This window comes from Ixodes scapularis, unplaced genomic scaffold (genome assembly GCF_016920785.2).
Source record: "Ixodes scapularis isolate PalLabHiFi unplaced genomic scaffold, ASM1692078v2 PGA_scaffold15__6_contigs__length_5221840, whole genome shotgun sequence".
In the NCBI taxonomy this organism is placed as follows: Eukaryota; Metazoa; Arthropoda; class Arachnida; order Ixodida; family Ixodidae; genus Ixodes; species Ixodes scapularis.
Genome location: NW_024609841.1, coordinates 4,235,923 through 4,261,439, shown reverse-complemented (window position 1 = coordinate 4,261,439; position 25,517 = coordinate 4,235,923). Strand labels below are relative to the sequence as shown.

General features: G+C 46.5%; 1 protein-coding gene across 1 annotated transcript in view; it reads right to left on the bottom strand.

Annotated features, from left to right (window-relative positions):
- Positions 1 to 22,127, bottom strand: part of LOC121835619 (connectin-like) — a 340,517-nt gene extending 318,390 nt beyond the window's left edge. The window contains exon 1 of the mRNA XM_042290052.1: positions 22,045 to 22,127. Coding sequence (XP_042145986.1) covers positions 22,045 to 22,127 — 83 coding nt within the window. The remainder of the gene's footprint in view (positions 1 to 22,044) is intronic.
- Between the last annotated feature and the right edge of the window lie 3,390 nt (positions 22,128 to 25,517).

Here is a 25,517-nt window from a genome sequence, read left to right as displayed (position 1 = left end):
GCACTTCACGTCATTGTACGTGGTCTCCGAGGAGGGTATAAACGAATATGTGCAGATAAATGAACCGTACTTAATCCAATGAATCAAAGAATCAAAGTTTTCAGGAACCCGCCGAAAACCAAAAATCCTGGCTCCGCCGTTTTTTGGCTTTCGGCGGGTTCCTGAAAACTTTGATTCTTTGATTCATTGAATTAAGTACGGTTCATTCATCTGCACATATTCGTTTATATATATATATATATATATATATATATATATATATATATATATATATATATATATATATATATATGTATATATATATGTATATATATATATATATATATATATATATATATAGGGTGATTCAAGGAGACGCCAGGCTCTTTAAATCGACCGCAAAATCGGTTTCTTAACCTATCACGCTACGACTTTGTGCAGCGTTGCCCACAGATGGTACATTTGTTGTTGTTGTTTTTTTTTTGTAAAATTTGCAAAGAGCGAACTTACCTGAGGAAAAAGTAAAGAAAGAAAAAGGCTTAGGTCCTATGGAAATGCAGCGACGCCACCGGTCTTCAAACAACGCGGCGCCGTTTCGCACGGGAGACAAGAGATGGCGCAAGCGGTCGCGACGCCAACTGCCGCCAACGAACGACCATACGACGCTGAGAGCCGGCGTATTTAGCAGACAAGGAACTGCAGTTCCTTGTTGTTACAGCGCTTGTTTTTGTTTCTGCGACTGTCGCCGCCTGAGGAACGCGCGCCGCTTTTGAGTCGAACATATTGTCTGCAAAAAACGCCGGCCCTCGGCGCCGTATGCTCGTTCGTTGCGCCATCTCTTGTCTCCCGTGCGAAACGGCGCCGTACTGTTTGAAGACCGGTGGCGTGGCTGCATTTCCAGAGGAGCTAAGCCCTTTTCTTTCTTTACTTTTTCCTCCAGTAAGCTCGCTCTTTGCAAATTTTACAAAAAACAATAGAATGCACCATCTGTGGGCAACGCTGCACAAAGTCGTAGCGTGATAGGTTAAGACACCGAAATTTGCGGCCGATTTAAAGGGCAACTCCGGCCAAAACTCAAAATGAAATAAATTACTGGTATAGCTGTAGTGACACAAAATACGACCCCAGCCAAAATATTACGTTCGTAGGACGCCGCATTCTCAACTAATGCCGATAACAAAAATGCGACCCGCCGCGAGCCGCTGCTCCTTAGCGGGCGGCCAGCGTGTTGCCGATCGCTAAAGCAACATTGGGCCGTGACGTCCGTATCGTTCTCTTTTTTTCCTCCGGTCCGGGCGTTGCGCGGAGTGCGCTTCTTTGAGCCGCTACCACCGCTACTTCGGCTTGTGATTGCCGCGTTTAGCAGTTGCTTTTATTTGTAGCCCGTGTAGCTTCGGTATAGCCTTTTCTTTATTTGCTTGTGAGGGCTTTAAGACACGTTTTAGCGAGCAACTCGGTGCGCCCAAGACTGCCCAGCTGTTTCTCGAAAGATGCCGAGCGCAACTTGTAGCGCTGTGGGTTGCTCAAACAACCCGCTGTGCAACACGGAGGTGCTTTTTCAGAAGTGTCCGACGGATCGGAAATTGGACAAGGTGTGGGTGAACGTTGTTCGACGAGCGGACTTTGGACTTCGGCTTTTACGCGCCCGATGAAAAAAGAACGAAAAACCAGTCGTGTACAGCCCAGCACACGTGTGTTCGGGCGCCGCGGCCCGCGCCGGAGAGCCTCAAACCTTCGTGTCTGGGACTGACCCGCAGCGCGAAAGCGAGAGGGCCCCCAGTACTGTACGTCACTGGCAGCGCGGCGTAAAGCAACGCCGCTCCATCCACGGAGCCCAGATGACAATTTAGGCCTAGCGACGAGTACGGAAGACCACACGCACGGCGACAGCCGCCGAGTACGGTACCGAACAAGTTCACCTGTTTTCCAGTCGCCAGCTTTTGGGTATACAAGCGACGAGTACGGCATAGCGCACGCACAGTGGTGGCCGCCGAGTACGGCTCCGTACGAGTTCACGGGTATTGCAGTCGCTAGCTTTTGGCTATACGCACTAACTCTTGCTACATATGCTCGATAACTGCCACCTATACAGAATTAAAACAAAATCAGCTTACCTCGTATCTTTAGACGGCTAGCGCAACAGAGGCAGGTGGCGCTCGGCCTGCGTACTCGTTGAACGAGAACGATCCTGACGTCACGTTCACATAGCGGCTGATTTCCAGTGTTGCCGGGGCCTCGAGCGGCTAGTTTCGGTTTTGTTGGCCGCGCCACAAACAAAACTTTCAGGCGTCGATATCTTTAAAACTACGCACAATAACGAGAAAAAAATTACACCTTGGAATTAAGGGACGCTGACTGCACTAAAAACAGTCATAATCCCAAAATGAAAAGTATGGACCGGAGTTGCCCTTTAAAGAGCCTGGCGTCTCCTTGAATCACCCTGTATATCTATATATACATATATATATATGTGTGTGTTTGCATCATGTGTGCATGTTCCCAGACGATTTTGGGGCCCTTGGAAATGTTACGTGCCACAAGATCCGCAACATGCCCCAAGAACAGAAGCTTCTGTAGCAATGTTGTGAAGGGGTAAGCGATGGTCATTCAACAGAGTCAATAGAAATAAAGATTACTATTACTATTATTTTGTGATTTTTTGGAAAACGCTATCTTTATAGTTCGCTTAGTAGTGCTTGAGACGAGGGCTCAGGCGACAGAAAAGACAGGGCATACAGCGAGGGAGAGTCTAAAAAAACATATATCTAGCCATCCTGCTGGTTTGGAAGTAAAAGTGGAAGAAAGCTTTTCAACCAACCAATGAGATTGACGAATAATTTATTGCCCTCCAATGGGGAAATGATGGCTTGACAGAATGGTGTCCTTGAGCATCTCATGTGATGCCACACCGAGAGGTTTTACTACATGACAACGTGCTTTTTTCTGCTCTCGCTGTTGTCTTGTTTGCGGGCTAGTCACCAGCCTCAGCATCGAGATTTTTTTTATTTTTTATCGCATATTGCAGTCCTAGAGAGATCCTGAGTGAATTTCAATGAAATCTCTGGAAGGATTTTGACTGAGGTTTTCTAAACTCGATCCGTGAAAGGACGTAAAGAATTCCGTCCACGATAATGCCGCCATATTGTTCATGTCGGCTGGCGCAAAACTTGCACCCACAATTCTTCTGATTCGCAGGGCTCGTTTATATTCCGTCTAAATTCGGGTTCCATTTTGATCTGTCTTTAATGACAACACGTTACACCAAGGTATCCAACCCTTGTTTTTCTTTTGCTTTCCTTTCTCCCCGCTCCAATTGTAAGGCAAATCTAGAGACGAAAGGATGGTCGCCTTCTTGACGCTCAGAACACTCGGAAGTAATAACGCTCGCCCATCGCTAAGTCAAATAATAACTCTCAATTAGTTATTGTTTAAGAGTGCATTCTGTGGTTGAACAGGTGTAGGAGCTTTCGAGTGTTCAAGAGGATGTGGCTTACTAAATTTATTTACCACAAAAAGAAAAAAAAAATATTATCACCATTTTGAAATTGAGTTTCGCAATATTTCATAAGAGATGCCGTGTTGAATTACAGTTAGTCTTGACCGTGACCTGTTCTTTTCTGTATTATAATACCGGTTGTTTCGAGTAGCGGCCAGGCTCTTTAAAAAGACCGCAAAATTCGGTTTCGTAACCTATTGAGCCACGATATTGTACAGAGTTGCCCACAGGTGGTGCATTTTTCTATAAAATTTGCTAAGAGCGAACTTACCTGAGGAAAAAGTAAAAAAAGTGAAAGCCGTTTACAACTTCCTGTAACGCCGAATCGTAGCGCAGCTCTTGAGGAGGAGGAGTGGAGGGTATATTCCTCCTCCTCCCTCGTTATCATGCCTGCTAGTCCTCCTCCCCTCCTGCTCCCCCTCCCTCTCCTTTACCACGTGACTTCGGGGGGGAGGGGAGGGGGGTAGTCACGTGACCCTCCCGAGGCCACGTGACCCCCCGCTGAAGTCATGTGACCCCCTCCCCCCGAAGTCACGTGACCCCCCCGAACCATACTAGACAATGAGGGGAGGAGGAGGAGGGCAGAGGTCCGGGGGGTCACGTGACCTCGAGGGGACGGGATCACATGACCTTGGGCGGGCCATCACGTGACTTCGGCGGGGGGAGGGGAGTCACCCCTCGGGGTCACGTGACCTTGGCGGGGGAGGAGGGGGAGGAGGGGGAGGAGGAGGAGCGGAGGGGGAGGAGGAGGGGGAGGAGAAAGGGAGGAGGAGGGGGAGGAGGAGGAGGGGAGGAGGAGGGGGAGGAGGAGGAGAGGGAGGGGCGCGGTTACGCCGACGCCGACGGCGACGGCGACGCCAACGGCGACGCTGACGCCGCTCAGGCTGGAAACGGGCCCCTAAGAGCTGCGCTCTAAAAAAAGTGAAAGCCGTTTACAACTCCCTGTAACACCGAATTAGAGCGCAGCTCTTGAGGAGGAAGAGGGAAGGGTACTGGTGGGGGGGATGAAGTGTTGTGGGGGGGGTCACGTGACGATGCCGATGATGTCATCAGTGACATTCACTGGTGACGTCATCAGTGACGATGACGATGCGGAATCCGATGACGTCGTCAGCGATGATGACGATGACGATGCGGATGCCGGTGAGGTCATCAGTGACGTCACTGATGACGTCATCAGTGGTGATGACGATGACGATGCGGATGCCGGTGACGTCATCAGTGACGATGACGTCATCGGGGAGGTCACGTGACCTCGGCGGGGGTCACGTGACCCTGGGGGGTGGTCACGTAAGGGGGGGGGTCACGTGACCCGGGGGGAGGGGTCACGAGGGAGGGGTCACGCGACCTCTGGGGGTCACGTGACCTTGGGGTGACCCTGGGGGTCACGTGACCTTGGGATGACCTTGGGGGTCGCGCGACCTTGGGGTGACCTTGGTTACGCCGACGCCGCTCAAGCCGGGAACGGGCCCCTAAGAGCTGCACTCTAAAAGAAAAGGCTTGACTTCCATGGAAAATCAGCGAAGCCACCGGTCTTCAAACAATTGGGTGCTTTACTGGTTGAAGACCGGTGGCTTCGCTGAGTTTCTCTAGAGTTAAGCCTTTTTTTCATCTTGCAGTTTATTTGGACGATTATTCTCAGATTTTAACCCGGAAAAGCATGCCATCCAAAAGAACACCTAAAATCCCTCTCAAATATTTTGAACGGGCACTTTTGCCGTCAGTTTTTGTCGAAAAAAAAAAAGAAAGCGTGTCTATCAATAACCGCGAGAGTGGCGCATCGCTCCATCACCTCCGACCGCAGCGGCAGCCCCTTGTGGCAGTTTCAATTGTGCGTGGGCCAAAGGGGCAACGCGAGAAGACGTTCCCTCGCGGGGCGGATCGAACTTTGGGTAGACCCCAAGCGCTGCCCCTTCCCCACCCGGGCTGCCACAAAAGGAGACCACCGGGAATGAAGGGGCACCCGAGAGGCTCTGCAGAGCCCGGTCACCGAAAGAAATCGGGTTTCCGTCCGGGAATCTATACATCCGAACGTTCCGAAGAACCCGCAGTACCAAAGATACTCACGTCCTTTACATTTCCCCCGTTTTCTCATTTGGTTGGGTCTTCGTTTTCCACTTTTCCGGAGCTAAAATTGAAAGTGTGTTTAGGCGTCTTGGATGACTGTCCCCCGGTTAAGATTCAAAGCATTAATATATGGACTTCTTTTTCTTGTTTTTTTTTTTTTGTTTTTTTTCCTGGGGAGGTGGAGGGGGGACTTCACCCCACTTGATTCGGGCAGGATCGCGAAGAAGACTTATAAATACTTCAACAACTGATGAGAGAGCCAATTTTATTTTCGAAACAATACCCCCCGAGACGCAGGACACACGAGAGGAAACGAACATACACCTTTCTGCGTATTTCTTGAGTTTATCGTGCTGCCTACCTGCTGTTTTATTCATAGAATGACTCAAACGTCACAGTTTTTCGGAGATCGTACAATATCAAAGTATTACCTTCACGAATCTGTTAAAGGTCGGACGAGATGGCAGTTAGAAGCCGCAAGTTTGTTTCAGGTAGCGTGCAACCGAAGACTTGAGTTTGACTACCACAGCTTCAGAGAATTATATAACTGTTTCATTAGCAGGTACAGCAATCCATCTATATTGCTGTTTTACAAATCTTACACCAAACTGATGGCATATTCGAAATAGGATTATGTAACGCCTCTTTCGATGATGTCACGGGATCACAATACCTGCTTTTATTAAAGCATGATATGCTTTTGAACGTAGCCCTCATTCCTAACATTTCGTTCTTCCGTCCGTTCGTGCATTTACAACTAAATTTAGCTAAAAAGTGACGTCACGTGATGTCACGTCACCAATACAACTTGGTAAAATAGACGGCACGTGACCTCTACGTCAATTCAATTTCCTTGGTAATTTCGGCGGGTGAAATCGACGTCACGGGTCCAGATGCTACGTGACCTGCACAGCAATTCAGTTCTTCCGCTAAATTTAGCGGGTCAATATATGTCACATGACGCACCAATTCCCTAATCCCTTCCCTCTCCCTTTCAATCCCCATCCCTCCCCCGTCCTAGCAGCACCTCCTTCATAACCCTTGTTGATCCTAGCGCCCAACGTCCTCTCCCTCTTTCTCTCACTAGCCCCTATTCCAATGCCTCCCTCATTCTTCTACAGAGCCCTACCGTTCCCCCTTCATTGTCATATGAAACACGGATTCAGTTTCGCCGCTTAATTTAGCGGGGAAATGTGCTTCATGCCACCAATTCCGTCTGCCCATTACTCTCTCCTTCCTTCCGTCTCCTCCTTTCCCAACACCCCCCTCACACTTCTGCAGTGCCCTCCACCCGTTCCCATCTGCCTCCCTTACCTCTCTCTTCTTCCTTCCTCTCCCACATTCCCTTCCCTCTCCCTATTCTTTCCTCCCTCCTACACTACTCTTCCTTCCCCTCTATCCCCACTTGCCGTTCTTCCCCTTCCCCCTTTCTGGTCAGGTAACACACCAGTTCAAATTCCTCAAAATAACGACCGTTTAATTGATTAACAATTGAAACAATCGCTCCTAAAAACTGCAGTTCATGCATTTTGACTTTGAAGGTAAATGTCGCTGCCATTTCTTGAATTAACATATGTATAAGTCATTCCTAGCCATAAGAGAGTTTCCTACGACGATTAAGCTTGTTCTACGTTCTGCAGTGCTCAAGCACGAGGTTTGCTTATCGATCATCGTTCCGTGAAATCGCAAAAATACTTACTGCATTCTGGAAACATGCTATACAATAATGCTTTGTGCAGGACTTTGCTTTGCACTTCGCAATAATATGGCGTTGCGTCAGTGCTGTAAAATATATGCATTCATAAAAGCAGTACTGCTATAAAGGTCCACCTCACAGGTTCGGAGTATTACTGCTGCTCCGCATACCGCCGAAAAACAAAATTACCGGCCGACTTTCAATTCTTTTACACTATGAGGTGGGCGGGGCCCAAGATGGTTTTGGAAGTCTCAGTGGACCTAAGGCTGCGCATCATTTGGCCTCTGATGCGGCATCCCCATTGAGGAGCGATGCCTCGCCTCCTTCCCATTGGCTAAGCTGATTAAAGGAAAGTCAGTGATGAGCGTCACGAGTGCGTCGTTGTGCGGCACACACTTGCGAACGTTATAGTGCTGCCAGCGAATATAGAGAAAGGATGACAAGCTTTGGCAGGGACAGCTTTAAAGGTGCATTTCTCCCATCCCCGTAATTGTGTATCAACGAAGCCTCACGTCCGGCTGTCGTCGGAAAGTGCGTGCGAAGTTGCAAAATGGGTGCAAAGCGAGTGGACGAAATCTGAAAGAACACGTACTGTATTTTATAAAAACAAACTGACCATAAAAATGTTACCTCTTATAGAGTAAATTTAGAGCTCGCTTATGATACCATTGGTCAATACTTTCAGTTCGCACAGACGTTTGTTCTGTACACCTTTAGATATTATATATATTTGGCAAGCTTTGATTTGTTTAAAAATGAAGAAAGGTGCTGGTATGTCAACTAAAGGAAGTTCTTAGGAAGAATATGCATTTTCACAGGGTACTGCATATTAGCAGAGCTAGCTTTTAGAGCGCAGCTCTTAAGCGGCCGTTTCCGGGCTGAGCGGAGTCGCCGTCGCCGCCGGCGTAACCATGAGGTCACTTAACCCCGGTGACGTCACGTGACCCCCGTGAGGTCACGTGACGTCAAGTGACCCCTGTGAGGTCACGTGACGTCACGAGGGTCACGTTACCTCATGGTTTCGCCGATGGCGACGGCGACGCCGACGCCGCTCGGAGGGAGGAGTAGTAGGCAGGATCAGGAGGTGAGGAGGAGGGAAGAGGGGTATATCCTAACCCTCCCCCTCCGTAGACTTCCCTCCTCCTTCTCATGAGCTGCGCTCTAATTCGGCGTTACTGGGAGTTGTAAACGGCTTTCATATTTTCTTTCGGCCTCCGCTACCCCCTTCCGTTCCACACCCCTCCCCCCTCACCCCCCCCCTTCCCCCTCCCCGATGTCCCGTTTCTTACTCTGTAGATTGTGGTCACCCTACGTGGAGACTACGGGGTAACCGGTGGATGCAACCCCCAACGGCCGCATAATTGGCTGCCCCTTGGGAGCTCCACGTTCCGGTAGAAAGTCGAGCGCGTCGGTTTTAATGACACGTGAGAGCGCAACTTTTGTTTTGTGCCTCCACGCAGATGACGCGTTTCGTAAAAAATGAAGCCACACGGAGAAGCAGGAAGGGCTGCACTTCTTTGGTCCCTTGCAACCTCCGCGTTATTTTCGCAAAACTACAAAACTTCCTCAAATTTCAAGGAAGAAAAAAAAGCTTATGCGCTTCTCTGTAAGGCAGCAAAAGCCGGTAGCTCGCTCCCGGCCTTAACCAAACGAACACCGTATCCAAACGCAGCCGTTTTGATACGGTGTTTGTAACGGTGCGACCAAGAATAGCCGTGGCTCGTTGTCTTTTCTTTCCCTGCGCGCGCTAAAGCTTTTTTTCGAATTTTACTGAACGTGTAATTCCCTCCTGTTCAGCGAGGAAATAAATTAACAGCCAAAAATGTAACCAGCTACCATGGGTCGAATACACTTCATTGTTTTTGTTTGGCTGGTTGGTTGGAAATCTTTATTGGGTTCGGTTGGTACTTGAGCTTACTTTTTGACGCCGTAGTACTTTGTAATACGAAAGAGCGCCATCTAAAACTATTTTGAGTGTCTTTTTCGTATTTTATTCTGGATTCCGGATTTTTTTTCATTCATAATGAGAGAGTGCCTCAGATTTTAGTAGACAAGTCTACAACGAGTGTAAATATTTGTAACGGTAAACGGTAACGTTATTATGCGTCGTAAACTAGTTGATAAAAAACAATAAATGAGCACACGAAGACTGCAGTTTCCGGAGGGACACACCTCCGTGAGTGAGAGAAAATTATTTCTGAAATTTGTTACTTAGAATGGGTAGATTACAACGCTACTGCCCCAGACGCCGCTGGGTGTAAACTGCATCGCAGCCCACTCGGAGCACCAATCAACCTTTAATCAGTTCACCTGCAGCCTTTTCCTTTTGGGCCCCTCATAAGAATCTATAGAATAAAAGTTCTAAATGAGCAATGAGATTGATAACGATTTCCAATAAAGACACTTTTCTAACCGGAAAGGGGGTGCATGCTTTATTAGTGTGTTGCTGTGGTAGTTGTTTTTTATTCGGAACAGAAACAACTCTTGGCCTTAGTAGCGTGCATATTATACAATGTTAGGCACTAAAGAAAAAAAAACAAAACAAAACAAGATTAGACAAAATAAATAAAAAGCTACTTAAAAGACAAATTTGGGGGTTTTACATGTGAAACTAATGAAGAGTATTTAACACGGCCTAGCGGAAAACTGTGGATTAATTTCAACAACCTCTCGATCCTTTGACGTGAAACGGAACGCTCGGTTACACGGCACCTTTTCTGCAATATGTCTCCGTCATATTGCGGGCATCTAGGCAGGGATTCTAACTTTCCACCTGGGGATCCGTAAGCCGGCACTTGAACTCAAAATCACCGACTTTTTTTTTTTTTGCTTAGTTTTGACACGCAAAAAGAGCACTACAAAAGTGATAAAAAATCATGTTCGGCCTACAGCGGCAAACATGACATGGTTGAAAGAATTTCAAATGCGCCATTTTTCCTGCCGAAATTCCCAATCAGGCACACGCTTTGAGCTTTCCAAACATCTATAACTTGCCGCGTCATTTCGCAAAAGTACTCATGAGCCTGTCTGACGTCAACGTTGGCATGCCTCACGGCCATACGCAACTTCCGAATGCTTTGAAGCACCACAAGGAAAACGAGGTAGAACAGTACATCGTTGTCATTTTCAACGTCTAAGTACCGAATGCCGTGTGGGTTCAAAGGCATAGCCTCTTCTATGTACTTTGGAGAGTGTTCCAAGGATATACCCCATCTGAGCACTCCAAAAACATATGCTGTATTGTATCTGGCTTCTTAGACAAAAACAACTCAACCCCATGCTACAAATATACCCTTCTCATTCAACCATGCCTTAACCTGTAACACTTTGTTACGCAATAAAAAAAAAACGATCTTACATTTGCAGGCGCTGCATTTCTCTTCATTTGCTGAAAAACGTTTTGACCTGAGCTCGCACAGTACAACGATCTCTATAACGGAACAGGGAGAGTAACATCGACAAGATGCCTATACAATTTTTCCCGTGACACTTCACTTAAATATTCCAAAGAAAAACGAGTGGTCAAAACCTGTGTCACCTGAATGAATTCTCGCCAGTAGCCCCCCGGCTGGGGCACACGTGGCAGAAACAACAAACTAAGACGAAGCTCTGTTCCAGCGCAGCTGACACATAGTGCGGAAAAAAACATCATTCGCATTTCGCACAAACATTAATAGGTTCACAACCTGACTCAGAAATAAATGAGCTAATTACAAGCCACCGGATCGGACAAGCGGAAAGAAATTTTTTCGGCTAGTTCATTCACAGGTCGATCCCCAAGCAAATACGGCTGAGACTTCATTTATTTGCTGTACACTAACGCGCGATCAAGCAGTGCAACAATTGAAGTGCCTACCACAATTTTATGACAAGGAACAAATTGCACACCGTAGCACGTGTAAACATCGACAAGTTCCTGTTCTTCCACCTCTCAGCTTTGTCGCGCAGCTCTACAGTCTGTCTTTTCCAATAGGGCTCGCTACCACGGTAATTTTCTAACTGGACAGCTTGGTACGGTGTAGGTATGTTTATCCAGTTAATGTTCAAATACTGTGAGGGCTCAGTCCCCTTTCCCATGCCGGAGACAAAAACATTTCTGCCAGCTTACCGAGGTGCCACCATGTTTGCCAAAAACTTAACAAGTCTCACTGTCCTTCTTAGGTTACTTTATCTACACCAAAATGGCATTGTCATCCGCATATGAGAATACATGCATCTCACTCAACCTGTGTCACCAAGGCGGCGTAGAAAATAGTATAAAATAATAAGCCACATACGGGCATTGAAGGTGCCAGCAACCACTTTCTAAAAGTTGCGATTAGGAAACTAAATACAATTTGGGTTATTATGGTTAAAAAGAACCTCCAAGCACTCGTGTCACAAGATCAGCATTCTCCAATTAAAAGAAAAAATATATCTCACCCGTTTTTGGAAAGCACGATATAAGATGTCACCAAAGAACAAATGTGAATCGATCACGGCGTTCACAGTTTCGTGCAAGAAAATTAGGACATTTGTTGGTCAAATAAGTGCGAGTTCTAAGTAACCTGTCGTAAGCAGTAAGCACAATACGACGTTGCGCTTTTTAAAGTGTAACACAGACTCACTCCAACGAAGATCCACGCGACTGCGCAGGGCTGCCGTTTTGATAAATCCATTGCGTAAAAAAGGTGAATCATGTATAAGCGCAGTCTCAATGCCATGCATTGTACATGGTTTGCCACTGAGACCATATGATCATTGGGGCGCGATATCAGCCAAATTTTTCAGTGACTGAAATAATCAAAAAGAAATTACAGCTTTGTATAAAATTTTCTTACGGAGGAGTATACATTCAGGAAGTTATGATAGTGTTCTGGTGGGCTCTGATAAGACTGAAACATATGGTCGAAACACCGAGCCAAAATCGGATGAAAATCGAAACATGAGGTGATAGCTTCACACCATTGTTTTAAAAACGTACTGGGCGTGGGTGCATATATTTCGATAAAAAAGGGTACAAACACCCATTCAGCGAAATGCGATTTACGTGGAGCTGGTATCCTCCTTTTTTACGAAAATAGCCTGGAGCCATTTTCGTGCGATTTGCCTTAGGTTCTTTGCACGTGCGTTCCAGTCTGCCGTAAACACGTCTCCAGTTTTCAAAAAGTAGGCGCTGACACTAATTTAGTTTGACGAAACATCGCGTGGGAAATCCCTCCTGTACCACAGCTCCCCCTTTTTCGAAAGACGTCGATCTAGCTTGTGTTTTTGCAGTCTGTATATGCTGCCGCTCCCTTAGATCACGCGCGCTGCTTCGAGACGTATTCGAGACTCGCTCAATGAAGGCCTGCTGCACGAACCCGCCTGTGGGCGGTTCTCGGCGTTGTTCCGCTGCTATTGATCGGAATGCATTTCCACCGCAGTGCTCCTTGGCAGTTTCGGCGGTGGCTGCGAGAAAGTGCTTCGTTCAGACATGTGTCCGCGTACCGTGGGTGTAATGCTGCTCGAATATTCTTACTGCTTCCCGGCGCCAGTAGTAGGGGGCTATCGAAGGAGAGATCGAAATTGCATATCGCATCCTCTTGATCAGCGAGGATCAAGAATGGCGTCTGGTGCGGCAGTTCGAGGAACCGCGAATGCATTTTGAGTAGAACCCATGACATTTGTGTGGAGAGGTACTTGCTTTTCTAAAGGGAGCCACAGCTGTTCTAGGTGAAAATGAATATTACTATAGCAGTTGCAGCTGCTAATAATAGACCGTCAGAATAGTAATAAGAACGGGGTGTCCCAACTGTTACCTGATTGAGGAGGAGATGAGGCACGGTGACGAGTAGTGGTTGCGTGTACGACGAAGCTCCGCCCCCGCAGCTGCTCCTCAGTCCGGAGGATGGCGGAAGGAAATGAAGGTGCCTGAACACGGTCAGAAAGAAGGCGAAAATTTCACTCGGGCTTCGCGCATCTCCTGGCAGGGTCACTGCTGGTTTAGGGCCTAAGCGGAGGCGTGGTGGCGCCCCACGCGGCCTTTGAGCACGCACGCTCGCGCCCTACAAGGCCTTGAATCATGTGCGCAAATAGGTACGCTTTTTCGAGCCCCTACTCCTGTTAATTTATTTATAGCAAAATACGACCTTCACCACTCGGAGGCAGTAACATCTATTGATTTAAGGAAAGGTTCACTCGTCTGTGGGTTAATGTCCCGAGGCGAGAGGGAAAGAATTGTGGGGATGAATGGGAAAGAGTAAGAGACCTTGTGTAAATCTAGATGAAGTAATGGACTTCAGAGTCCCCGATGTAGCGGATCAGGGAGTCAATGATTTATTTTGTGTGCTGCGGCTGTCCCTCGAGATGGGTCCTTTCCTCAAGCGTCGTGGGCCTTTTCTCGCTAAGTAGCGAGTCCCATGCCTCTGCTCTTGCGTTCCCAGCTGTGTATGTATCCTTCTGCTTCTCGTCCCTCGTCGTTTGCGCTGTTTTAACTTTTTTAAAAGGTTAAACTTTGCATGAATAGTCAGTTATGGTAGAAATAAACGGAGCAGGTACGAAGTAGTTCGTTTTGAAAAGAGATGTGAAGGCTATTTTAGCGCAATACAGTGTTCCACGCCGTGAATTCTAAAGAGAAACGCTCTGAAACATATTTTGTACATTTGATTGCAAAACGTTCCAAAGTTTTGATTCTGTCACAACACTAGGCAATGTTTCCTCTTATAATCGAGCGCGGAGAGGAAAACGCATTCGCGCTTTCCCATAGGAATGTATTACCGGAGTTGAAATTTAGACTGCTTGTTGTCTGCTTCCCAATGCAACAACACACTAGCGCCACCTGATCTCTAGCGTTTATTGTAATAACTCTATGTGGGAAAGGCCTCGTCTTCTAAATGGCATCGCTTGAGTCTCCCGTGGGATCTGGAGGCCATTTGTTTGATTGTTCGCACCGTCATCTTCCCATATGGGCCTCGTTCAACAAAAATGGCACAAGGGAGGAGAGCCGGCAGTTTTCCTAGACGCGTTGTGAAAGTCGACGAGGCGAGTCGGGGGGCGAAACCACTTAGATTTTAATTTAACGGCCTAATCCTCGGCAGCAGGCTCCGGAGGATTTTTGTCCACAGTCTGCTCGGGAAACGTCGTTCTGCGTTCACCCTCGAATAACAGATGGCTGCCTGTAATGCGCTAGACAAATTCTGGAAAACAGATGTGAATTGTTTTAATGGAACGGTGCAAATGGTAATTGAAAATTAGTGTGATCAAAATAACTACCTATCTTGCTTCCACATTTGTTGCGTATATAATTGATTCTTATCGCTTTTCTGGAAGTTGCCCCAGCAAACAGACCGACTAAAATCACTGGAAGTGCTTTTTTTTTTTTTATTAAATTTGGCACATAAAGCTCCCCCCCCCCCCCCCCCCCCCCACCTCCCCCAGCTTATCAGTTGTAGCGCGGTAGCATCAACGTGTTGCTCGCAATCAGCTACTGGTGTTGGTGATTTTTTTTTTTTTTTTAAGATTAGGAAGGATGAATTTTAGATATTTCATTTTTACGGAATGACGACGAATAACGACATTTAGTTATCCGATTCTTCACGTTGGCATGTTGCAAACTCGCAGAGGTCAAAACCTCAAAACAGAAGAAACAAATACTGTGTTTGGCAGTTTTTCTCTTTTCTTCCTTTGCATAGTCATATGGTTTTATTTTCCAAACAGCACACCTGGAAAAGCAGTGACGCCGAGTGGGTGCTGTCTTTTGGTAAGCAGGCTGTCTCTCAAGGCAACCTACTTTTCACGTAAGTTTTAGATATTTCCTACCAGTAGAGGAGAGAATATTACTGCCATTAGTATCTAATTTGATTAATGCGTGAATATTGTGCACACGCATGCTCAATACAAAAATTGGGTTTCAGTTCCCGACAATTGCAATAGCGTTACAAAATATGCTTCTACCGATCTCCAAACATCCGGAATATCCAACCTGCGACAGTTCCATTCCCGGAATGACCCTAAGAAAGCAAATATCGCTCACCTATGCACTAATGGCCTGATGTCAACTTCAAAGAACTCCTCTTGGGAAGCTATGCGTATCGCCAGGCGATGGTGCCAGTGCGGGAGACATTCTTGGAATTTATTTTCCGGAATACCCCGAAGTAACGTTGTTGCGTGGCGCTGGATGTCAGGAATGTCAGAAACTATTAGTCCTTTCAGGGCACTTTTTCTTTTTTCGTTTTGAGAAGAACTTAAATTTTCCGAGCGCTAAGTCAGGTGAACAGAGCGGATGTTTTATTAACGTGAAACGTTCTTTGGCTAGTTGCTACGGGTTTGGTGAAGCCGTGGCCTGTGACGCCCCCCCCCCCCCCCCCCCCCCAACTCGACTTCACTTTCCCCTCTATATTTAGGAGGAAAATTGACGTCACGTTACCTCAACACCAATTTAGTTTTTCCGCTACATTTAGCCAGAAATATGATGTCACATGACTTCATGTCACATGATCTTACATAAATTCAATTCCCCCCTAAATTTTAGCAGAAAATGTGGCGTCACGTGACATGATCTCGCGTGTCCTAAACTCAATTTAATTTCCCCTATAGATTTAGAGAAAAAAATGACGTCACGTGACCTATGCATAAATTCAATTTACCCACTAAATTTAGCGGTAAATTTGACACGTGAAAGACGGGAAAGTCAATGGGGTGGAGAGGAGTGGAGATACCTGGAGGCACAGCTCGGAAAGAAATGTCTGGAGGTCAATAGCGCTAAACCAAGAACGTTTCACGCAGCAACACACTTGCAAGGCAATTCGCCATACAATTTGTTTTGTACTGTATTTATTACCCAGTAGCTCCCGAACTTTTAACGCATCATGCGCAGGGGCCTTATCATAATAGAAAAATCCCTTCTCAGGTCAAAGTTGGGGTCTTTTCCGTTCAGCAGATTCCCGTAATCATGGCAACAATTTAAAGTAATCATGTTAATGAACCACTTGTTTTTCTCGAGAAAAAGAAAATGTAGCGAACTATCCCATTATGATCATAGAAACACAAAAGTATGGTGTTGGAGCTGCGACGATACATGCATGCTTTTTTTCTTCTGAGGTCAATGTCGTGCTTTCCACTTTATTCTCTTGCGTTTCGTTTCAAGGTTAAATAGTAAACACTTCGTTTGTTTTTATGCCCGGTGATTGCCCTGTAAAAACATTCTAGCATTTTTAAGTTAACAGATGAAACTTGAAGCCAAATATTTTTTGGTCGTCTGTGAAGATCTGAGGCATCATCTTCGCACAAATATTTATAATTTCCGAACCCTCCGTAAAACTCCGTCGCCGTATATTTTTTTTTCTATTCAATACTTCCACTACTGTGGTGAATTCCACTGGTAGATGTGGATCTGTTTCCAAAACTTGTGAGGAAGGAGAAAAATCATGAGCCATTCCACTCTGTGCAGGTGGATGACCAGCGAGGCTGTTGAGCAGACGACACAGTGTGACGCAGAATTTTGAGCAAAGGTAAGAACAAATTTATTGTCTTGATCGGTCGTCATCGTGACAAAAGTCACGTGCCGGCGTCTCATTAACTGTTTTGAAGCAAAAACCTAAAACAAATGGCATCTTGCACGCGCGCTCGTCAACGCTTTATTTTGGTTACTTACTTCGAATCTTTTATCTACTGAGGCGTGCGCGTGCTGCGCGTGCGGCGGTCCGAGCGTGGAGTCACGCACATGGAAAATCCACGGAACCCTAGCCATTACCGGCTTCGTTATAAAACCACTCCGCAGCACCCGCTCCAAATTGATGAGCGGAAGATGAAGTCGCATTTTCGGAGCGACCTGCACAGACGGTCGTTAAAAATGGCCTCTGCTTAAACTTACCTGAGCTCAAACTTGACGAGCTGAATTACATCTACGACAACCAGTTAATACCAAAGTTTCTAGATAAGATCTTCCTACAAGCAGCGACATTCTTTGAACGCCGACTGCGTGACGGGGCGGGTTTTAGGAACCGAATGGCGGCGCACAGCAGGAGTCCGAACTATATATGACGCCAATTGGTTCCATTGGAATGTGCTTTGTCATTTGTATTGGTCGGCGTTACTTGTATAAGGAAGGAGGGAGGGACTTTAGTGACAACCAGTCATTACTGTTGCAGTCCGCCAGCAGAAGAAATACCCGACACAGGTCGAGCGCCAAACCAAAAAGTCCAAGTGGCCCTGAAGGGGTATAGACAGCAAACAACGAGGGAGATTGCCGAGGCGTTTTTCATATCTCGACGGGGAAATGACGTGTGTTTAAGTGTGCCCTCGATCGCTCAGTTTGATAAAGAACTGGTGTTCCTAGGAACACGTGTATGTCAGTCATAGTGCATGACGAGACGATGAGAATTTCGTCCTCTTTGTCCACAGAGATTCTTTATGTGTGGCTTTCCAATAAAGGTCAGTTGAGAGTCAGCGCTCGGTCTGCCTACGCCTCCTCTTGTCCTTCTCCTTATTCGCACTGTTTTTAACTCTTTAATATGCGAAACCAACTCGCCCAATTCTTCACCCTACTGGAATGGATCAGCGTTCGCCCCTCATGAACGTCGGGGCACGCAGTGATTGCCAGCGGCGGAGCTCAGATCGCTGGCAAGGCATTACCAGAGGTCGGCATTTTAGGTCGCCCTCACTCACCCTCACTCTCACAGCCACACTCACCTAAGCCCCTCACTCACCCTCACCCTCACAGCTACATCTCACCTTCAGCCCCTCACTCATCCTCACCCTCACAGTCACACTCACCTTCAGCCCTTCACTCACCCTCACTGAACCTCACGGCCCTCACGCACTCACCGCCCTCACGGCCCTCACGCCCCTCACGGCCCTCACCGCCCTCACGGCCCTCACGCCCTCACTCACTCATGGCCCTCACGCCACTCACCGCCCTTACGGCCCTCACCGCCCTCACGGCCCTCACCGCCCTCACGGCCCTCACGCCACTCACCGCCCTCACCGCCCTCACGGCCCTCACGCCACTCAGCGCCCTCACGCCACTCACCGCCCTCACGCCACTCACCGACCTCACGCTACTCACCGCCCTCACGCCCCTCACGCACTCATGGCCCTCACGCCACTCAGGCCAGCTTCAGATGGGGCGATTTCGCCCAGAAACTTTACGTCGCAACACCAGCAACACGGGCCGCCCGCGATCACACGCAGCAGCCAATTGCTGCAATTTGCCATCGTCATCATAAAATTTTATTTTTGTTTTACTATTTAGACACAATTACGCGTAATAAACGTGTTTTTATGTATTTAAATCTTGTTAAGAATACTAATGCACCTTTCTGAAACAGTTTATTCCCCCCCAAAAAAACGATCGATTTCAAACCAGAACCAAGTCCTTCGGTGTCATCATCACCGACACGAGGCATCACGTGAAAATTTTGCGTCCCTGATTGGATGCAGCCGCTTCAAACGTATTCGAATTGCTCCGACTTGCTTGCTTATTTCGAGCCGGACCCGATCTCAGCAATTCGTGTCGATCTGGGGAAAGCTAGAGAGAACAACCCGCCGTTAACACCAAAATTGCTGAGAAAGATGCTCGATCTGAAGGGCGCCTCACGCACTCACCGCCCTCACGCACTCATGGCCCTCACACCACCTCATGCACTCACCGCCTTCGCGGCCCTCACGCCTCTCATGTCACTGCCCTCACGTACTCATGGCCCTCACACCCCTCACGCACTAACCGCCCTCACACCAATCACGCCACTCATGGCCCTCACGCCACTCGCCACCCTCACGCCCCTCACGCACTCATGTCCCTCATATCCCTTACCGCCCACACCGCCGTCAAGGCCCTCATGGCCCTCACGGCCCTCACGGCCCTCACCGCCCTCACGGCCCTCACGGCCCTCACCGCCCTCACGGCCCTCACTGCCCTCACAGCCCTTACGGCCCTCACCGCCCTCACGGCCCTCACGGCCCTCACTCACCCACACTCACCCTCACCTCACCTGTGAAGATGAGGGTGAGTGAGGGTGAGTGAGGGCCCTCATGAGTGAGGTTTGCCGAGGTGTGGGCATTACTAAACACAGAGGTAACAAACCACCCCTTGCACGCTCGTTGCATAGTCTGTTCTTGCATTATGGCACTAGAAGATACCGGCGGCATGCAGCGTACATATGTAAACAATCAGTTGCGGCAAAATGAACACGCCTAAACTTGCGTCTGCTTCCTGCGGTTTTTCTTTCGTGCTCTTTCTCGTTCTTCCTTTCGGGATCTCAGATGTCAGCGCTTGCAATTCGCCACGCCCCAATCCCGCCTCTGCACCCCCTGAACCATGCGAGGGAACCTCGTACGAGACGCAATGGACGCACCGCACGCCCTGCCCGTAGCCACCCTCGTAAACAACCGGCCGACCAGACCAGGTCGGACATGCTCGGCCCGCGACGCGCATGCGCAGTAGCGAGCTTCTGTCGACTTCCGGGGAGATCTCCCGAAGCTGACGGAGCGGTTTCGGCGAGATCGGAAGCGCTCCACGGAGCTTGCGCTGCCACAAATCTGCGAGCGGAAGATGACCAACTTGAGCTGGATCAGCTAGGGGAACATGGGTGCTTCGAAAGCGACGCTTTTGGAGGGCTGCCAATCTGCGAACGGAATTCACCATTTGTCGCACAACTATAATCACCTGTCCGAGATCACCGGGATTTACACTTTGTCCACATTTGCATTTGTTCGTATAAGGGCTAAGCAGTTTCGCGATACAAATGTATCGCGATAGTATATTAAAGATACTCTCGAGCATCTGTATCTCTGTATCGAGATACATTTGGAAAACATATATTTATTTGTACCTCAGTAGTGGAATAGATTAACAATGTATCGTTTGTATCGCGATACTTTGCCAGACTCAGGTATCTCGTTAGATTTGTGGCCGTTTTTACGATAAAATTAAAAGATAAAAAATGAGCTTGGTGCAAGTTTCTTCAGAATTCATAACATAAACCCGCCCTATACCATAATCCATCACAATCACCAACATAAAGAACAACCTGTGGTTTAGATAAGGGTTAGTTGTAAGAATAACAAAATAAGCTTCTCTTACAAAGCCCTCCACTCTTTTCAATTTAGCATAGCGAGCGCTGCAAAGGAGTTGAGTAGAGAAAAAATATACGGCTCTGTCGTCGAATCGACTCACACTATGGATGATTCAGGAGCATATACCACGACCGTTTTACATACGCTCTCACGTCAAAACAGGGTTCATTTCGTGCAAACGCCTTTTGTCAAGTACGGCAAGCAGCCTTCACCGTTCAGCAACTATGTGGTTCACCAAGGGTGATATGTTTTTTTTTTCTTGTTTTTTTTCAACGGATTAAGTTTGAGGTAAGGGGAAGTACATACAATGACACAAAAAGAGGAGCACAAGCATACATCTCCATATGCATTCGCTTCGAACTATATCCTCCCCACGTAACAACATTTCGGGAACAACTTTATTTCTATATATGTATCTGTATTCCGGAAAACTCTTTCGGTGCTTTTTAAAAGTATCTTAGGGATATATTTTTCCTTAAAAGACAAATGTACCTCAGCATCTGTATTTTGGCGCCTCAAAATACATGTATCTCAGTATTAGTATTTCCGATTACTTTTTGGAGTATCTCTGCCCAGCCCTTGCTTTTTTGTTATTCGCTGCCTACTTCTAACATTACCGTGCGCACCTGCCCCGACTTACTAAACCACTTTTGTCTCTCAAAAGGACCCAATTTTTTATTGAATATTTTCCATAAGCTATTGTTATTCGGGGTATCGATTCGCTACTGATTTAATCTATCTTCACACAAGAGTTTATCCGCCGCTGCAGATTTCGTTCCTTCATTTTCTCTCCAAGATATAAAATACGAACATGTACAATCTGCGGATCCTGGGTTTAATCTCCACCCTTTCCCGTTTCTGTCTGGATAAGCATCCCGCTAAAGAGCCCAGGCTAGCAGTCGTGCTGCACTGGCTCAATTTCCTATCTACTCCGTAAAGCAGTGCCGCCGCAGCTCAAAGGAAGACCGACCTTACGCTGTATAAACACCAACGTCAAATTGGTTTTCGGTGTACTGTTCTTTTCTCGGTACCGATTCACTAATGCCATCTTCGTCTCAGAGAAGAATGCGTTAGAACATGTCCTCAACCTGCTCAGATACAAATGTTTGTTCGATCCCAGAAATACCGCAATCCCTGCCACTCCAGAAATTAATTTGTTACGCCTTGTATTCTACCCAAGATGCACTCGACACACGTATCACTTTTATTTTCTTATCCAGAGTAACCAATGAGAAGAATGGTCGGTGCCTCAAAACCCAAATATAGGAGCCCTGAAATCTTTTATCGCCAAAGCCACCGGACCTTCAGAGTATGGTAATATTTGCACTTCTCAATGGTTGGTGTGATTAAATGAACACAAATGGTGGGTGTTCTGCGCTCGTTGTTGCTCGGTATTAACAGGATGAAATTCAAGGGTTCACTATCAAAATGATATCTTATGCCCCGATGTGTCTTCTTTACGGGTTCCAAGCGTAATCCGGCAACACAAAGCTTGAGAGGGCGTCCTCTTTTCTTGGAATACCCACATTTTCAAATACTAGTGTCATATTTTCAACTGGTAGATTCGCCGCGTCACTAAGTGCGCCATCCTCTCAGAGTGATGAGGAAGCCACTCGCTGTTCATTCTCCGCGCAGGGGCCACAAACAGGCCCTCACCACGTTCCCAAGGCTTCATCCTCAGGGCAGGCGTGTCTCGAACTGAAAAGAGAAACCCCGAAACCTCTTTCCGCTGCACTTCTTTATTCTTCATTACAGTCTCCTTACTTCTTACCTGGCCTGTTCAATTCCAAGCGGTGTCGCTAAACACGACACTAAAGTGTCGACGTCCTTGTAGAGCATCTCGATATCAATCATAGCAATTCTGAGAACAGCCTAAAGATTTTTCTTGTTACTTGTAGGCTCCTGCAGATCTCGGGTCGGAGTTGTGTGAAAGAAATTAAATGTCTGGCTTCCGTCTCCCTCAGTGAAACAAGAGAACTCACACACATATATATATATACAGGGTGTGTTTTTTTTATTCTTACACGTTTGTTTAAAAGAAAACCGTGAAAGCTACACTAATGCGGTTTCTGGAGGTGGGTTATACGGTCAGGTGGACATTATGTGGGCGGCTAATCTTTGCGATAAGTCGGCTAATTAATTAAAATTCGTTAATTAACTTCTTAATTACTGAAAATAAACATATGGTTTCAATTAGAAACTTGCTGATCATTATTGAAAACCCCTAAATCAACTATTTTTAGAAGGATATAACGCCGGGGCAGCATTTTACGGTGTTCTGTAAAAACACTCTACTTGGACGCCTTTGTAGATTTCGGTTGCTCATCAGAGCGCATCTACGCGCCCGCAATCCTGCTCCCCGGTGGTCGCGGCGTGAAGCCGCCTCCTCGCCTCCCTCGTAGAATAGAGGGAAGTACGGCGCACGTGTGTTCCGCGTCTCAGCCACTGTGAAGCAGGACCGTGGGCGCGGTGATGCGCTCCGATAAGAAACCGAAATCTAGAAACGCGTACAAATGAAGCGTTTTTACAGAATGCTGTAAAATGCTTCCTTGGCGTTATATCCTTCCAAAAATGGTTGATTTAGTGGTTTTCGATGATGCTCTACAAGTTTCTGATTGAAACCATATGTCTAGTTCTACTAATTAAAAAGTTAATTAACAAATTTTAATTAATTAGCCGACTTATCGCAAAGATGAGCCACCCACATAACGTTCACCTGACTGTACAAGCCACCTGCACAAACCGCATTAGTGTAGCTTTCAAGGTTTTTGTAAAACAAATGTGTAAGAATAAAAAAAAAAAACTCTGTATATACATATATGTATATATTCTTCCCCAAGAGCATACGGTGGTACAATCACTGTGATTCACGAAGCGCGTAGACAGAATGATATCTGTTTCCATCGAAATCTCGATTTCCGCACGGACGTTCTGCTTGCTCGTTGTCCACCGGACATATCGCGGTTTTAATAAGACGGTTTTTAAAGTGTGAGGTGCTTGATGCGAAATCCACTGCTCCCAGAAATGGTTCCGTCTGTACTGCCATACATTGTCCATGGCACGGCATGTCGTCACAGCGGTTTTGGTTACGACAGCAGCACAAGTAAAACAAAACATACAAGCACTTACTCCGAATTAAAGCAATCTATATGTACTCATGCTCCATTAGAAATCGAACACATTATGTGGTGAAGCAACGGAGAGGGCGCAGGCTAGCTGGAGTAAATTGAGCATAGTTGTGAACCCGAAACTCGGGATACGGACAAAGGACTTCGTCCGTGTCGTTCTGTGTTTGTCCCTCGTCCGTATCCCCAGTCTCGGGTTTACAACTATGCTCATTCTGTCGACGACCTGATGCTCTACCACTGCACCTGCTGGACGACTTTCCAGGAAATCCGGCTACGGTGCATGCCACAGCCTTCTACTATAATTACGACATGCTGATACCCTCCGTACTGCGGTGTGACGTGTCCAACAAAAAAGAATATTGTTCTAAACTCCTCGAAACAACTCTCCGAATCCTCAAATATCTTCTAAGCAAGTTAAAAATGGCCCTTAAGTAATGCATCTAATACATTATAGGTGTTTCAAAATAAAAGTCGCCGCAATTTTGTTTTTGTATCATCTTTTATTGAAAGCGCTTTTAATTTTGCAGTGAATGACCCAAAGCGTGTTACTCGGGGGATTGTGGTATTTTGGGCACTTTCAAGGTGTTTAAGCGCTGCTTTCAAAAGGTTTGACGGATCCACCCAAGGTGACTCAAATGTAAACAGAGAGAAAAAAGTAATGAACGAGTGAGCTAATCATTAAAGCCGAATTAAGGAACATGGTAAACACGTTATTTGCAAGTTAGTGAAAATGTTTAGGCGAGCGTTCCAGGCGTCCCATTTTCTTACGACTCCTGCTGCCGCTAACATGTAGCTTGACATTGAACGAGTAGTGAATGCAAACGAACTTGGTTTGCAATAATTGGAACCCAGCGCTTGTTGTGCCTATTAATGAACCTGTCTGGAGCACCGGAAAAGTTTGAGGGGTCCTCTCGCCTGTTTCCGAATTCAACCAGCCTTAATCGAATTCGACAGCGTGCCAGCTTTTGAACAATCTGCATAATAGTTCATGCGACAGCGCTTCGCTTGAGGACTCCTCTTTGTGAGTTCCAAGAGACAAAAAAAAAAGCTGGTAGTTTTTCTTACAACATCGCACTCTTCGCTAAAATATCGCGCGGCAGGCAGCTCAGTTTCTCACTGTAAAACATTATTCGAACGGCCACGCTCTCGGCCGTTCCTCATACTGCACCGCGAAGCACTCAACGGACAAATTGACTTTTTTTTATCATCTTGATACAATGGAAAGTGCGATTTTCAGCGCGCCCGGATTGTTAGGCGATTTCACTGGTAAGAAACCTAGACACCTTGTTATCACTAAGAGAATGTCCAACAGGGTTTGGTACCCTCTCCTTTTTCACAGAGATCACCAGGTGCTTTCCATGATCGGAGTTATCAAGCCTTGTCTTCCTCTTAATATCATAAAATACATTATGCGCCATGACTACCAATTCCGATCACTTGATGCCGTTTCCCTCGTTTCATTTTTATCAAGGTTTAAAATTAGTTCGTTAAAAAAACGCTTTTTCTTAATATAAGACAAGTTATCGGTGATTCCATACTCTCGAAAGTCAATTATAGCTGTTTTCTATAAACCAATTTTTATAAAACCGGTTTCCTTTTTGTGTAAGATCCTGTTGTCTTTTAAACGGCATCACTGACTTCACTTTTCTCAAAACATCTCGGCAGCGCGCCTTCATGGCAAAAAGACTGGCGATTACGTATCTGTTTTAAATAAATGTGTTACAATTGATCACGTTATTACACAGGTTCACCGAGAATTGAAAAAAAAAATTGTAAAAGATTTCTTTCTTTTTCACTTACACTGCTATGTACATATAATCTTGCCAGTAAACATCTTACATGGTGTGTTTGGGAATCTATTAAAATGTATAAATGCATTACATTGACAGCGCAATATTGCGTTAAATGCAAAAGAAAATATACTGAGTCAAAAGGTTAAAGTTTTGGTGTTTCCAATCTATCTGTACGTCTATTTTTAGCTTCTTAGTTTTTTTTTCAGTGTTTAAAAAAAATCTTTTTAAGAGGTTTTCTTTTTTTTTTTCCGGTAGCAGGTTAGGATATTTTGGATCACAGCAAGAGGTACTAACGAACAGATTGTTCAGCGTGGGCCAGAAAC